The sequence below is a fragment of the Haliotis asinina genome, chromosome 16 (assembly GCF_037392515.1).
Source record: "Haliotis asinina isolate JCU_RB_2024 chromosome 16, JCU_Hal_asi_v2, whole genome shotgun sequence".
Classification (NCBI taxonomy): domain Eukaryota; kingdom Metazoa; phylum Mollusca; class Gastropoda; order Lepetellida; family Haliotidae; genus Haliotis; species Haliotis asinina.
Genome location: NC_090295.1, coordinates 7,690,385 through 7,706,322, shown reverse-complemented (window position 1 = coordinate 7,706,322; position 15,938 = coordinate 7,690,385). Strand labels below are relative to the sequence as shown.

Here is a 15,938-nt window from a genome sequence, read left to right as displayed (position 1 = left end):
TCTGGGCCATCGGAGCCATCCAACCTTTCCAACCTACCTGACTCTCCTGGACCACCTTCACCATCTGATTCACCTGACCCATCTGTCCCACTCGACCCTTCCAACCTACTTATCTCTCCAGGACAACATGGCTGTTCCAATCTTCCTGACTCTCCTGGACCACCTTCACCATCTGATTCACCAGACCCACCTAATTCATCTGGCTCATCTGACCTCTCTGGTCCACGTGACCCGCCTTGCTCACCCGACTTACCTAAACCACATGTCCCACATAAATTACATAGGGCATTTTACCCAGAGAGAGTATCTACACAGAGTCTCTGCAATGTAACTGTTTCTTTTTGAGCTGGACAGTAGAAAACTTTACACAGAAACCACAACGGATTTGGAAAATCTGATTGTGTTTTGAACCTGTTTCACATCATTCAATACGGCACATATATTAAACCTTTTTCCCCTTCGCCAAACGTATCGGTGATTACATGTACTTTGGTATGCCAAGTATGCTCTGGACACAAAAGAAATATAATCCAAAACAATCAGCGGCCAATTATTCCTATTCAGTGCAGTCCTAGGAAGTGCTTGCGTCAGAACCATACCTCTATTCATCGTTTTGGAAAAGGTTCCTGTGGTAATTGTGAGACAGAGCTTGTCACATATGACGACGTTTATAGGAATACAGTCTGGTTATCGTCCCCGTAGCTGAAGTCTACCAGTAATGATCTCAAGACCGACGGCTTCGAACCACGCACCCCCAAAACGGTTCCAAAAGAAGACACCACACTGTCAGTGTATGGCTGCATCCAATGACCTAGCGATTGCCTGATCCTTGAGCTTTCCTCGGAGGAGGTCGGTCATCTAATGCCGTGAATGCTCACCAATGCTTTGGATAAAATATGTTTACATTGCGATTTATTGTGTTTTGTGGAGGCAAATTCCTCTCACTGTAGTGACAATATGACTTCTTCCAAACTCTCACACACACAAACTCACTCACACACACACACACACACACTCTCTCTCTCTCTCACACACACACGAAACGCATATGGGATTTGTATTTTTAAAAATCTGTTAATAACCTATTGTGTTCAAACAATCGTTAACATATGTATGTTGATAATATGATTTTGCACAAATGCACAAGTTAAAAGTCGATTTTACCTGAAAATTACCAATCTTCTGTTGCAAGACGTCTGAGTGTGCGTCTGAATGAGCAAAATACCATGACTTGCGGCTCGTTGCAAACAAACAGGTATAATAAATTTAATGACCGTCCCCGCACAGGCTGACCTCGAGTTACCACTGCAGCCTGCGATCGGTACATCCAGGTACTACAGTTGCTTGGTCGTACTGCCACGGGTACCTGGTCTTCAGAGGATACCCGGTCAAACTGTACGGAACAGACTGAAAGAGATTGGTCTGAAAGTCAGAAAGCCCGACGTTGTGGTCGGGCTGCGTCGTCGCAATCGAGCTCAGCGTCTCCGCCATCTAAAAGTATCCACCTGGTTGTAGAGACATTACCTGCTTCTAAACTGGTGTAAACTTACATGCACTGAAAGCTCTGTGGACGAGTTATACATGTTTGAAGATAGAACATTATCGCAACAGACTTCTCGCCTATTCATCTCCTTTTTGGGATACATATGGCATTCATTTTGAGGGATATATCAGATTATGTAATCTATATAATAAACTATATCACGAAGTGAACTCTTTAAGTAGCAGGACAGGATGAGATGGTTTATGTATGTAGGTGTCCTTCTTCAAGTGTAGACCAGAAGCACAATGGACGTAATTACACGCGTTTTAAATATTTATGGTGTAAACATTGGGTCAGGATGCTAGGAGTAGCTGCACTATCAGTGGCAACAGGTTTGTACTGAGATAGTTTATCGTTCTCTGCACATTCTAATATCATTCACCGCGAGTTACACGTACCCTGAAAATTCTTTCACTTCAATTTACAATATAAATTACGGGTAAAAGGAATGGTGTGCACTTCGTTTTTAATAAATACTTTTACAGGATACTTTTCATGGTTATTTTTAATCGGATGCGTAAACCTAAAAATCACATATCAGAGCAATTCTTAAAATTGGCTAAAATTTGGATAATGATATTCCAGGATATCGATGTTAAACTATACCCATTCAGTCACGTTTACTACACTTGATCAAGGTTCGTCATTCTGATCATTTTACATACCTACAGCGTACTGCAAAGCTGTATAATCTGTGGTGCCGCAATATGCTGTGCAGTGTTGCGTCATTTGGCCACGTCAAAAAGCGATCTAACTTAACGTGAATTAGATGCAAATAGGTGAAGCACCTCTCAAGTTGGTTCTAGATCTTCGTTTTGTCGTGCTTGCAAATCTTCATTCTAGAAAGCTTTGCTGAAAGATCAAAGATTTGAACAGTACTTGGTCATTTGATAAAACTCGGGTTTTGCGTTATGTCATAATAATCTAACATCATTGTGTTCATCAAAAAACACGCTCCCCAGATCTGATTGATCTTGGCCAACATTCTATCATTTCTCTCAATCAACATCTTCTTCCATGCCAGAAGTTTGATGAAAGTTAAAATGAATAAGAGCCACTAATGTTGGAAACTTCCTTGCTGAACAAAATCAAATATTGCTTACTTGCTGTGTTCCCTAGCTTAGACGTTCATAGTTAAGAGCAATACTATATTGCATTACACCACTCATGACCACTGAACAAACTTAAATTATTTCTTCATTAACTCACTTTTGGTGAAATAAAACGCTGTGCCTTCCACCGTTTACTTTTTAAAAAACATTTCGACAGTACTAGCAGAGATCTGACCACAAAGGAAACCGATGTGTATACTAATATCGTTAATTAATCCAATTCACTTGATACCCACACAACGTGTAACATGACAAGCTGCCCTTCATTCACACAACTGGCGAAGGGAATGCTACTTTTCGATGAAAGTAAACACGAATGCGTCTTCTTACGATCAAAAGCATGCTGCACAATGTATAAAGAAGTCTCATATTCGCAGGGATAAATGTAGTTTCCATCATAACCTTTCAGCAAACCGGCACTCGCTACATTAATTTCCTCTTAGCCTATCTCCCGTTAGAAGGAGTGAATGGGCTATATTGCATGCCATCTTTGAAGTGGTCTAACAATGTTTGAGAATTACCACAACATATTGTGCCCTCCCTTGGAACAAACAGACACCGTCAGTGTCGTCTCTCAGTAATATGCCACGTAACAACAGGCCTTCTAATGTTGCTTTTTTACGACTGAAGTTCAAAATGTGTCTACATTTTTCATGTGTCAATATATTTGAAAATATGGACATTTTGAGATGCTATCGTATCAGTTAGATATGATGATACTAATTAGTGTTTCTGTGAAACACGCACTTTACCGTCCCAGTGTTAAACGAACTATAAATAATCCGTGCAATGTGTCAGTGAAAAAACTAAAGACTATATTCGGGCTGTATTTAGGTAGATGTATCCAGGCGATAGTGTATACTCTCCCTGCATGGCCATGATGTTGACGTTATCACTAAACTCAGTTAAAAGTGTAAATATAAGGTTAAGCACTACTGCCTAAAACTTCATTTCCCTTGAAGGCGTTGAGAAGGCATGTAGCACGCATGTGACACAGGCGCGCACACATCACATATCAAATCCTCAGTACGTTTTAGTTGCAATATGAAATACTTCTGCGTAAATTAATCTTTTTTCTTCTTGCGCTGAATAATGTATGAAGTAGTGAGTGTAGAACAGGTTTTGTCAGGATCTTAGTTTCCCGCATTCTCTTCCCACAGAGGTTACTTGTCATATCTTCCTACGAACCTCTGTTCTAATACGGCCACATTTCGCGGTTCTCATAAAATACCCTAGCGGCAAAAAATGGCAGCAGATTTATCTCCCTTTTTTCTTTCCAATCCGAACACGTGTTACATCGACCTACATTCAACTTGACAGATTCAAACAATGCGGAGAAACAAATATGAGATGACTGAGTTCTGTCTAGAAGAAACATTTGAGTATTGCGATCTGGAAGAGGTTCTGTTTTTCACGATGCATCCGGAAGTAACCGTGATCTTGCGAACGATCACTTTTGAAACAAGGTCGCTGATTGCACTACTAAATCTGATTCTCTCCAATCACGTGTCTTCAACACTCGCACCACGAAAGGGTCGTATTAGAACAGAGGTTACGTAGGAAGATGTGACAAGTAACCACTGTGGGAAGAGAATGGGTTTCCCGGGGTAATGTAAAACATTCATATGGCCTGTGCTCTGTCTGAATACCGGCCACACTGTGGTACATAATAAAACATAATGAACAATTAGGTCAGAATAGTTCTTCAACAACCTATTCTTGTCGTATGAGGCGAGTAACGGGATCATGCTCGCTGACCCCGGTAGGCACGTGTCATCACATCCAAATTGCGCTGATCGATGTTCATGATGTTGATCACGTGTGTGGTCCAGACAGATCGCAGCGATATTTACTTGAATGTCGTTAAACAACAAACAACAAAGCACAATTCCAACTAAAACACGACAACATACTGCCATACTGTTCACAAGCAGATTCCAGTAACGTGGCAGTTTGTGTTGGCTTGTATCATGATAAGTCAGAATAAAATATTCATATATAGCAAAATATTCATTTGATGTTAGACAACTGTATGCTATATATATAGGATGTGTTCCGTCGATGCTGTACTGGAGAGATATCGAACATGTCAACAGTAGGTGATATATGTTCGGGATAGACTATTGAGTTCTTGTATAACTCGTCCTCCAACAAAGTATACTGCAACATAGCCAAATAAAGCTTTCTATTGACATATTAACTGCAAACCAAAAAACGGCGATACTGCTACAACTTTTACTGAATAGACCTGCTATTATTATCTCATGGTGTAATGATGATATTATATTTCGGTTTTAACTGACTTGCATGGACATGAGTGTTCCCCAATGGCTAGTTGCTGTCAGTGATGTCTGCATCTGTAGCAGGCTCGAAGACGCGAGGGATAACGGTCTCTTGGCCCTAACTACTCCCTATTAACGTGAATCTCACGTCATTTAATATGATATAAAGTCAGACTTTTAAACACCATCTCTCAGGCGAAAAGATAATCCAATCACTACAGGTTAATCTTCTGTTGGAGAATATAACGAAGTGTTGTCTACATTACTAAGGAATAGCTCCGCTTAATCTTAACTCCTCGCTCCACCAACTTGAATAATGTCATCACTTATGCTTATCCTGTCTACCACGATACAGACGCTCACTGGAGATGACCCTGTATGGAGCTGATAAGTCGGATGTAATTAAATCAGCATTTTGTTAGGCTACAGGTTCCCGGCATGAATACAAACGAGATTTGGCGTTAGTTCATGGATGCGTGCTCCACGTTATTAATTCGCAGTCAAACAAACGAGCATTGCATTCATAATTTTAATTTTCGTTACAACATTGAAATGCTTCATTTTTTACGCAAGCAAAATGTTTAAAAATGCTACCGGCACGAACAGGAGTTCACTCTCACACAAAGCAAACAAAAAAAAATGAAAGTAAATTAAGCTTAAAAGTATGAGCATCAATGTGATATAATGTGAAATGGCTCAAAGAGAACGGAGTGGAGAGAGCGAGAGAGATAGGGGGAGAGAGGGAGAGAGAGAGAGGGAGAGAGAGAAGAGAGAGAGTGTACGATCAGATTCGGTGTGTGTGCGCGCTCGCGCGTGCTTGTGTGTGTGTATGTGTGATGTGGTGGTGATGTTTGTGTGTGTTTTGCAGTCGTGTTACCTGCAAAGGACCGGGTCTGGATCAGACAATCCGATGACTGACATGACGAGAAACGATTCTGGTATTTTAGGTTGGATGTTAGACTATCTATCAAGTTGGAGAACTTAGCTCCCCGATCGAGTGCATGGCCCGGTACGGTGGGAATGAATGTGGGTTGAGGGAAGATGTCAACGGAAAGGTTAAGTGGGGCTGGGTGGCCACGGGAATGCGTAATCTAGTCAACGCTACTCTGTAGGCTTCGTGACTCTCAACAATAAACGCAGCTTGTGCACACCTGTGTGGAATTTCCCTGCGGGCTGGACGGTGATTGTGAGAGCAGATATCACTGGAGTGGACTGTGGTGACAACTGAGGTCTTAATAGGTTATGCTTGTACAGTTATTGGTGGAGCTTTTCTTCGATGTGCTGCGGCTACCAAGTCTCGCCAGTGATCGTTGTCATTAAAGGGAACAGTATGTTACAGTAATGACGATAATTGGTTAGAAGGCTGTCTAGCACAGATTTTCCAAAGATAAGGAATGTTTATGATAATTTTGATCAAAGCATTTTCTCAGTCCACCATCTGCATTGAAGAACATAAATGTGAAACTTTCGGAAATAGAACTTGGATCGTTCCATTACGACTATCTCCAGTATTGAATCACCATGTGTTTGTGGTTGAAGCCTGTATAAAGTACCCCTTATCTTCAAACAGTTATTAATCGAAAGATGCACTATGTTTTCTGACCAGAAAATGAGATTCAGTTAGACTGTGAGGAAACACCTCACACATCTGTCTGCATTTGTCATATACTGTGGCCATGCGCTGTTATCCTTGAGTGAAACAGTTTATTAGACTTTGTTAATCTGCTAAATGGTGACATATGCAACGTACTCTAACCCTGTAGTTTATAATATAATAAATAAGTATAACCCCCCTCCCCTCTCACACACACACACATTGACACATACACACTCAATACCAGTACCTTCAATACGAACACTTACTTCAGATGGGTCTGCATTGACGCCTCTCTGTTTCTACTAACACGTCGAGACCTCCTAAAGACAATAAGGAATATGAATGGAACATTTGTTAACAAAGTGCCAAGTGTTGTTCCCGATACTCCATCTCTTGATGGGACTGCAAGCAATATCTCTTGGCTAAATTTCACAAATTAGCAAGACATACCATCCTTGCCATACCATTGCAAAACTCACACTATCCCCCAAAACCTAAGAAAGAAAGTCAAACAAGCAACAACCACAAAACAGTAACAAACAGAACAGTGGTAATGAGTATTTTTAAATTAAAATGAATGTGGTCATCTTCTAACGTCATATGGTTAACACCTGCATTTCCGCTTTGACATCAGCTTGTGCAGCAATACTGTGAGCTGTTTGTTTTGTTTCTCCCAACCGAATGAACCATGTATAACAAGCTAGATGCTTGCTTATAATGTCTCTCAGTAAGATTAGCCCCATGTGTACAGTTAAGTGACGATATGTCATGGACCATCACTGGACATACTGGGAGATGTAATATAATAAGCAAAGGCGCCATTAACATGCTGCTGTCTCCGCTGTGAACAGAAAAGGTAGGCATGTTCATGGTTTGGACGGAATAGTTACAGGAGGACATATGATAAAAATCTTGATCATATTTCGAAGACAGATCCTGTTTATATGGTTTCCCCGCTCATTGTTGCTATACCATCTTTATCTCTCTCATCCCTCACTCGTTAGGGTTCAGTAGGTGAAAGAGGCTTACAGAACCATCTCCTGGTCCCACAATAATTATCTAACAATAATATAAAAGCAAATCTCACGGATAACTGCTCATGTCCCTATTGCATCAAGTTTGCTCATTTTCAATTATCGAATCTGAAGTATGAGGATTGCTCGGATTACCTCCCTTTGAAGTTGGCTGAGTGTCAGATTTTAATCATGGCGAACGTATTTCAGCCGGTGCTTTCGAGAAGGCGTTATGTGCAGCATTGAGAACAGACTTAAGATAGATTTTTCTACATTAAGCATTTTTGAACACGGATAATATCTGTCTTATTTGATTAGGCTTCTTCTCGACCATATAACAACAGTACTGTGTTACTTAATCGTGATTGATCACGTTTTTGAAAAATGACAGGAAGGAGCTACAGACGGGGTCTCCCCAAATATGAAACTCCAGAATATTATTTGTGGACATTCAAACGGTAATTGAAAAAACGGGAAAATCATAACTTCGTAAAAAAGTAAACAAACCAGAATAGACATGCTATAGAAGGGCATAAAATTAATGAAGGACTACTCTTTGGTGAGGTGGTGTGATAGGGTAGTATAACCCGTGATGGCTTACTCTCTGTACTGTGGTGAGGAGATGTGACGGGATAGTATAACCTGTGATGACTTACTCTCTGTACCGTGGTGAGGAGATGTGACGGGGTAGTATAACCAGTGATGGCTTTCTCTCTGTACCGTGGTGAAGAGATGTGACGGGGTAGTATAACCAGTGATGGCTTTCTCTCTGTACTGTGGTGAGGAGATGCGATAGGGTAGTATAACTAGTGATGGTGTACTTTCTGTATAGAGGTGGGAAAGTGTTGTAGGGTATTGTAACTACTGATGGTATTGTACTGTGGTAAGGAGGTGTGATAGGTTGCACCCTAATGAAGGATCACACTCAGTATTATAGAGTCACAATTTAGCTAATGAAAGATCACACTAAGTACTGCAGTGTATCAGTGTAGCTAACAAAGGATCACACTTAGCATTGTAGTGTGTCAGTGTATCTAATGGATGATGGCACTTAGTACTGTAGTGTCACAGTTTAACTAATTAATCATCACACTTGGTCCTTTAGTTTCAGAGAGTAGAAAATGAAGGATCACAGTTAGTATTATAGTGTGTCAGGGCAGCTAACGAAGGATCACACTGACTGATAAAATGTGACAGTATAGCTAATGAAGGATCACACATGGTACCATGAATGATTACCCCTAGTACTGTAGTGCGTTTTGCTGTTAATATAGGGTCATAAACAGAACTATGAATGATTACATTTAGTACGGCATACCATCACATACCGCGCTGTAGTGTTGCAGGGTAGCTAATACTGGAACACGGGTATTTCTGTAGCTGCACATTTCTAATGCTGACGTTGGCCAGTGCACCTTGTAATACTTAGATTTATTTTACGATATTTTACCAGTGCATATAGAGAAGGCTTCCACTTCCTTCTGTATTGTGGTGCTTAGTAGTGCAGGAAGTCTATCAAGTGACGGATTAAGACCGCCAGCGACGCAGTGTACCCAGCAGGGACGGAGTACAGTTCCGTAATGGATGACGGTATGCAGATAAGGACTACTCTCTGAAGGATAGCTCAGTTTCCGTCTGTTCTTAAACATTCCACGTGTGGGAATCCTTAAGTGATTTGGGGGAGTAGCAACTAATATTTAAAAGCTTTGTATTTTGCTTACAGAGTTTACAATACACGATTCGTCTTCGATTTTCATACGTCATATCCTTGTAGTGCACAGCTATGGTTCAGCAAATGTTTCAGTAAATATACCATCATTTAGTCTCACTCTAACACACATAATCGATGTGAATTTAGTTTTGTATACAGCTTACGTCGTGATTTCATACAGGTATATTGAATCGGGTAATGTCTTTGTGCCATTTTGGTAAACCAGTTTGCGTCAATACGTTGTCAGTACAGATGAATTTCCCATTACGTTTCCCATAATATATGACTTGGTGTTGAATTTCGTGATTCGGTTGCAAGATCTGAAAGTGTAATTGCATTTTTATGTGCTTGAAATGGATATATTTCCTAGTCATGTTTGAAATACATAATATTTTAGTTTTGAGTCAATGATTTGATTAATTATGGATATATTCCAATTTCATGGTTATGCCAAATATCTCCAAATTCAGTAGAAAGTAACAATTGTTTGATATCACATTTTATGTGTTCATTTCTATCAAACAAAAGCACCATATTGTAACATTTCTTTCTTAAACGATAGGCTGGTACGTGTAATAACTTTATCCAATTACCCTTTCAAAAGTAGATATTTGGAGTGTTTTGTTTAACAAAATTTACAATCTTTAAAACCACCTGCCCCTTGTTTTGGCGGTCTCACTGTGGTTGAAATGGTCAAAGAAACCAGAAATTTCCTGTAATATTATGTTTTCTGTTATACTTTGTGTATTCAGTGTTCCTCTCTCTCACACACACAGATACGAGTATATATATATTCCAAAGTCATCACTATTTTTCTCAAGTATAGATTATTCCATTTCAGTGCATTATGTGTGGCCTCTATGGACATTGTAACTAGTTACTGGATGTATGACTAGCTATATACGTAGTAGGAATAGCTGGTTTAGCTTACTGTGTTTCATGGGACGGGTTATGCATGGCGTCATACTGTATACTCTCCATCACAACTCAACCGTCAATCAAGGGGGAATAAAACCCCGTGACTGTTTATGTTGATCCTACAAAACTAACCACAATCCACACGTTGTTGATTGTGTGATACTACCTCTTATCTAGACGTTGTAAATCAGTACAATAATAATGGTTGTTATTCCCTTTTCATGGCATACATCCCAGTTAGGCACAATACACCACCTGCTGCCCTCTTTCGAATTCCACGCCGTGAATGGCTGTTTTTGATTAATCCCCTCAGTAGACACGTGAAGACATGATCAAAGTTGCGACCAGTTATTAGCATAAATTGAGGAGACGGCAATAAAAGCAAACAGAAAACGTCAGTAATACAATTGGAATTCCAATGGTGGAAGCGTTAAGACGGGGCTCTGTCCCGAGCGTTGCAACTGCGCATCAGACTAACTTACGAAACCCTATTTAACCCCGGGAAAGACTTTTTCGTTGGATGGCGACTAATTTTAGTCTATCATATTTCCATCATATTTTGTTGCCTCTTTTACGCGATGTGAGTCAAAAGTGTGTGAACAAGCAAGCAGTTACCAGTGAAACCTAAAAAAATATATGTAGTCAGAACGAATGTCATAAAAGAAAAATACAGTTATATATTTGACAGCTGTTTAGCGGTCACATTGTGGTGAATGTGAGTTATCAACATTAAGTTCGTTTCTGGGAGATGACGATTCTAAATTCAGTTAACGCATAAAGTGCTTGGACCTTTCCAACGATAATAAATAATTGACGGTTGACCGGGCATGGCTGCCCTTATGGTGTTATTGATCCTCTTTAAGTGGCCCTGGCAGAGAACAATGTTCACATATTTCTATTATTTGTAGGGTTAAAAAACCCGTTTCAATAAATAACGGCGACGCAGAATGTTTTGAAATATTTTAAAATACATCTTTACTGTTGAACCGAATTACCGCATTTATTGGTACACAGAACCCGACCCGTTAATCAATTTCTAAATCATGTTCAAACAAAGAAATATTGTCGTTCTTGGAGGTGTGGATATGTCCAGACTGTATTTCAAAGTTGCATAGCAAGGTAGTCAATCAGTGTCAAGTACCAATTGTGAGTATAGCGACTTTCCTTGTTGGTGGCTATTTCTGACGTGTTTCATGGGCGAGATTTACAGCTTGCTGACACGGAAGAGTTCACACCGATGGACGGAAATGTATCGTGAACAAGAAGGATGTGTTTCCCACATCCACCGTTTCAGAAGGACATATCACACGCAGTCAAATCTTATTGTTTTCAAATATTATTTTCCCATGAAATGTAAAATTAATTATTTGCAAATAATCAGCATGGCGGAGTCGACATGATTTGTCTTCTACATTTAAAAAACTGTACCAATAATAAACGCTCCAGGCGCTGGGCTCCTGCTGCCTCGGCACTGGGTTGATACAGCTTCCCGGTATGGGATACAGAAAGTAGGTGATCAAGACTATCAGGGGGCGCGATGAGCGAGGGGGTTTAATCGCTGATATTCCGTGTTGGCCTCAGGGATTAGGTGCCTTACTCTCATAGCATGGGTTTGCGTTCCCAATAGGACTCTACCAAACAGAACACTGAACTGTTTAACTAAGACAGTAAAGGCATATATGTCAAATAGGCATATGTTAGGACTGCATCATAGTATGGTTCGACATAGGAGCCCAGGTACCTTCATGTATCCCCAAGGTGCCTTCATACATCCCTAAGATACCTTCATGTATCCCCCAGGTGCCTTGATGTATATCCAAGGTGCCTTCGTGTATCCCCCAGGTGCCTTCATGTATACCCCCAGGTGCCTTCATGTATCCCCCAGGTGCCTTCATGTATCCCCCAGGTGCCTTCATGTATCCCCCAGGTGCCTTCATGTATACCCAAGGTACCTTCATGTATCCCCCAGGTGCCTTCATACATCCCCAAGGTACCTTCATGTATATGTATACCCCAGGTACCTTCATGAATACCCCAGGTGCCTACATCCCAAAGGTACCTTCATGTATCCCCAAGGTGCCTTCATACACCCCCAAAGTGCCTTCATGTATCCCCCAGATGCCTTCATGTATACCCAAGGTGCCTTCATGTATCCCCCAGGTGCCTTCATAAATCCCCAAGGTACCTTCATGTATACCCCAGGTGCCTTCATACATCCCCAAGGTACCTTCATGTATACCCAAGAAGCCTTCATGTATCCCCAAGGTGCCTTCATGTATCCCCAAGGTGCCTTCATGTATACCCCAGGTGCCTTCATACATCCCCAAGGTGCCTTCATGTATACCCCAGATGCCTTCATGTATCCCCTAGGTACCTTCATGTATACCCCAGGTGCCTTCATACATCCCCAAGGTGCCTTCATGTATCCCCAAGGTGCCTTCATGTATCCCCAAGGTGCCTTCATGTATACCCCAAGGTGCCTTCATGAGTGAGTGAGTGAGTTTAGTTTTACGCCGCACTCAGCAATATTACAGCTATATGGCGGCGGTCTGTAAATAATCGAGTCTGGACCAGACAGTCCAGTCATCAACAACATGAGCATCGATCTGCGCAATTGGGAACCGATGACATGTGTCAGCCAAGTCAGCCAGCCTGACCACCCGATCCCGTTAGTCGCCTCTTACGACAAGCTGAGTCGCATTTTATGGCAAGCATGGGTTGCTGAAGGCCTATTCTACCCCGGGACCTTCACGAGGTGCCTTCATGTATCCCCCAGGTGCCTTCATGTATCCCGCAGGTGCCTTCATACATCCCCAAGGTGCCTTCATGTACACCAAGAAGCCTTCATACATCCCCAAAGTGCCTTCATGTATCCCCCAGGTGCCTTCATGTATCCCCCAGGTGCCTTCATGTATCCCCCAGGTACCTTCATGTATCCCCTAGGTACCTTCATGTATCCCCCAGGTACCTTCATATATCCCCCAGGTACCTTCATGTATCCCCCAGGTACCTTCATGTATACCCCAGGTGCCTTCATACATCCCCAAGGTGCCTTCAAGTATACCAAAGAAGCCTTCATACATCCCCAAGGTGCCTTCATGTATCCCCAAGAAGCCTTCATGTATCCCCAAGGTGCCTTCATGTACACCCCAGGTGCCTTCATACGTCCCCAAGGTACCTTCATGTATACCCCAGGTACCTTCATGTATACCCCAGGTGCCTTCATGTATACCCCAGGTACCTTCATGTATCCCCAAGGTGCCTTCATGTATCCCCAAGGTACCTTCATGTATCCCCAACGTACCTTCATGTATCCCCTAGGTACCTTCATGTATCCCCCAGGTACCTCCAAGTATCCCCAAGGTACCTTCATGTATCCCCCAGGTACCTTCACGTATCCCAAGATACCTTCATGTATCCCCAAGGTACCTTCATGTATCCCCAAGAAGCCTTCATGTATCCCCAAGGTACCTTCATGTATCCCCAAGGTGCCTTCATGTATCCCCAAGAAGCCTTCATGTATACCCCAGGTACCTTCATGTATCCCCCAGGTGCCTTCATGTATATGGCGGCGGTCTGTAAATAATCGAGTCTGGACCAGACAATCCAGTCATCAACAACATGAGCATCGATCTGCGCAATTGGGAACCGATGACATGTGTCAACCCAGTCAGCGAGCCTGAGCACCCGATCCCGTTAGTCGCCTCTTACGACAAGCTGAGTCGCATTTTATGGCAAGCATGGGTTGCTGAAGGCCTATTCTACCCCGGGACCTTCACGAGGTGCCTTCATGTATCCCCCAGGTGCCTTCATGTATCCCGCAGGTGCCTTCATACATCCCCAAGATGCCTTCATGTACACCAAGAAGCCTTCATACATCCCCAAAATGCCTTCATACATCCCCAAGATGCCTTCATGTACACCAAGAAGCCTTCATACATCCCCAAAATGCCTTCATGTATCCCGCAGGTGCCTTCATACATCCCCAAGATGCCTTCATGTATCCCCCAGGTACCTTCATGTATCCCCCAGGTACCTTCATGTATCCCCCAGGTACCTTCATATATCCCCCAGGTACCTTCATGTATCCCCTAGGTACCTTCATGTATACCCCAGGTGCCTTCATACATCCCCAAGGTGCCTTCAGGTATACCAAAGAAGCCTTCATACATCCCCAAGGTGCCTTCATGTATCCCCAAGAAGCCTTCATGTATCCCCAAGGTGCCTTCATGTACACCCCAGGTGCCTTCATACATTCCCAAGGTGCCTTCATGTATCCCCCAGGTACCTTCATGTATCCCCCAGGTACCTTCATGTATCCCCCAGGTACCTTCATATATCCCCCAGGTACCTTCATGTATCCCCCAGGTACCTTCATGTATACCCCAGGTGCCTTCATAAATCCCCAAGGTGCCTTCATGTATCCCCCAGGTGTCTTCGATGTATCCCCCAGGTGCCTTCATGTATCCCCCAGGTGCCTTCCTGTATCCCGCAGGTGCCTTCATACATCCCCAAGGTACCTTCATGTATCCCCCAGGTACCTTCATGTATCCCCTAGGTACCTTCATGCATCCCCCAGGTACCTTCATATATCCCCCAGGTACCTTCATGTATCCCCTAGGTAACTTCATGTATACCCCAGGTGCCTTCATACATCCCCAAGGTGCCTTCAAGTATACCAAAGAAGCCTTCATACATCCCGAAGGTACCTTCATGTATCCCCAACGTACCTTCATGTATCCCCCAGGTACCTTCATGTATCCCCTAGGTACCTTCATGTATCCCCAAGGTACCTTCATGTGTCCCCAAGGTACCTTCATGTATCCCCTAGGTACCTTCATGTATCCCCAAGGCACCTTCATGTATCCCCAAGGTACCTTCATGTATCCCCTAGGTACCTTCATGCATCCCCAAGGTACCTTCATGTATCCCCCAGGTACCTTCATGTATCCCCAAGGTACCTTCATGTATCCCCAAGGTGCCTTCATGTATCCCTTAGGTACCTTCATGTATCCCTAAGGTACCTTCATGTATGCCCAAGGTACTTTCATGTATACCCCAGGTACCTTCATGTATCCCTAAGGTACCTTAATGTATCCCTAAGGTACCTTCATGTATACCCAAGGTACTTTCATGTATACCCCAGGTACCTTCATGTATCCCCTAGGTACCTTCATGTATCCCCAAGGTACCTTCATGTATCCCCAAGGTACCTTCATGTATCCCCTAGGTACCTTCATGCATCCCCAAGGTACCTTCATGTATCCCCAAGGTACCTTCATGTATCCCCAAGGTGCCTTCATGTATCCCTTAGGTACCTTCATGTATCCCTAAGGTACCTTCATGTATGCCCAAGGTACTTTCATGTATACCCCAGGTACCTTCATGTATCCCTAAGGTACCTTAATGTATCCCTAAGGTACCTTCATGTATACCCAAGGTACTTTCATGTATACCCCAGGTACCTTCATGTATCCCTAAGGTACCTTCATGTATCCCCAAGGTACCTTCATGTATCCCCAAGGTACCTTCATGTATCCCCCGGTTGCTGCTGACTGCCTAGCTCGAATACCATATGAAATGTGCATGAATCATGGTGGAATCACAATGAGCCAAATATCTTCCAATATCACCAATTGAGCATTTTACCTTTTACACATACGCAGATTTATATGGCAAATACGTTGCTATTTTCAATAATTATCAGTATAACCTCAAAGTTTGAACAGACACAGTTAACTAAATATCATGCCGATGTCAAA

The 15,938-nt window shown here is 42.5% G+C and overlaps 1 protein-coding gene across 1 annotated transcript; it reads left to right on the top strand.

Annotated features, from left to right (window-relative positions):
• Positions 1-1,269: 1,269 nt before the first annotated feature.
• LOC137268797 (uncharacterized) lies at positions 1,270-15,195 on the top strand. Its single transcript, XM_067803366.1, has 7 exons — positions 1,270-1,497; positions 12,019-12,166; positions 12,295-12,630; positions 13,057-13,350; positions 14,146-14,313; positions 14,398-14,544; positions 14,630-15,195. Exons 1-7 carry the CDS (start codon positions 1,270-1,272, stop codon positions 15,193-15,195), a joined length of 1,887 nt encoding a protein of 628 aa, XP_067659467.1.
• The last annotated feature ends 743 nt before the right edge of the window (positions 15,196-15,938 follow it).

Coding starts and splice junctions, on each gene's coding strand:
- LOC137268797 (XM_067803366.1), top strand. CDS start 1,270: ATGACCGTCCCCGCACAGGCTGACCTCGAGTTACCACTGCAGCCTGCG. Junction 12,631..13,056: donor TGCCTTCATGTATCCCCAAG/GTGCCTTCATGT, acceptor TGTATCCCCCAG/GTGCCTTCATGTATCCCCCA. Junction 14,545..14,629: donor TACCTTCATGTATCCCCCAG/GTACCTTCATGT, acceptor TGTATCCCCCAG/GTGCCTTCATGTATCCCCCA.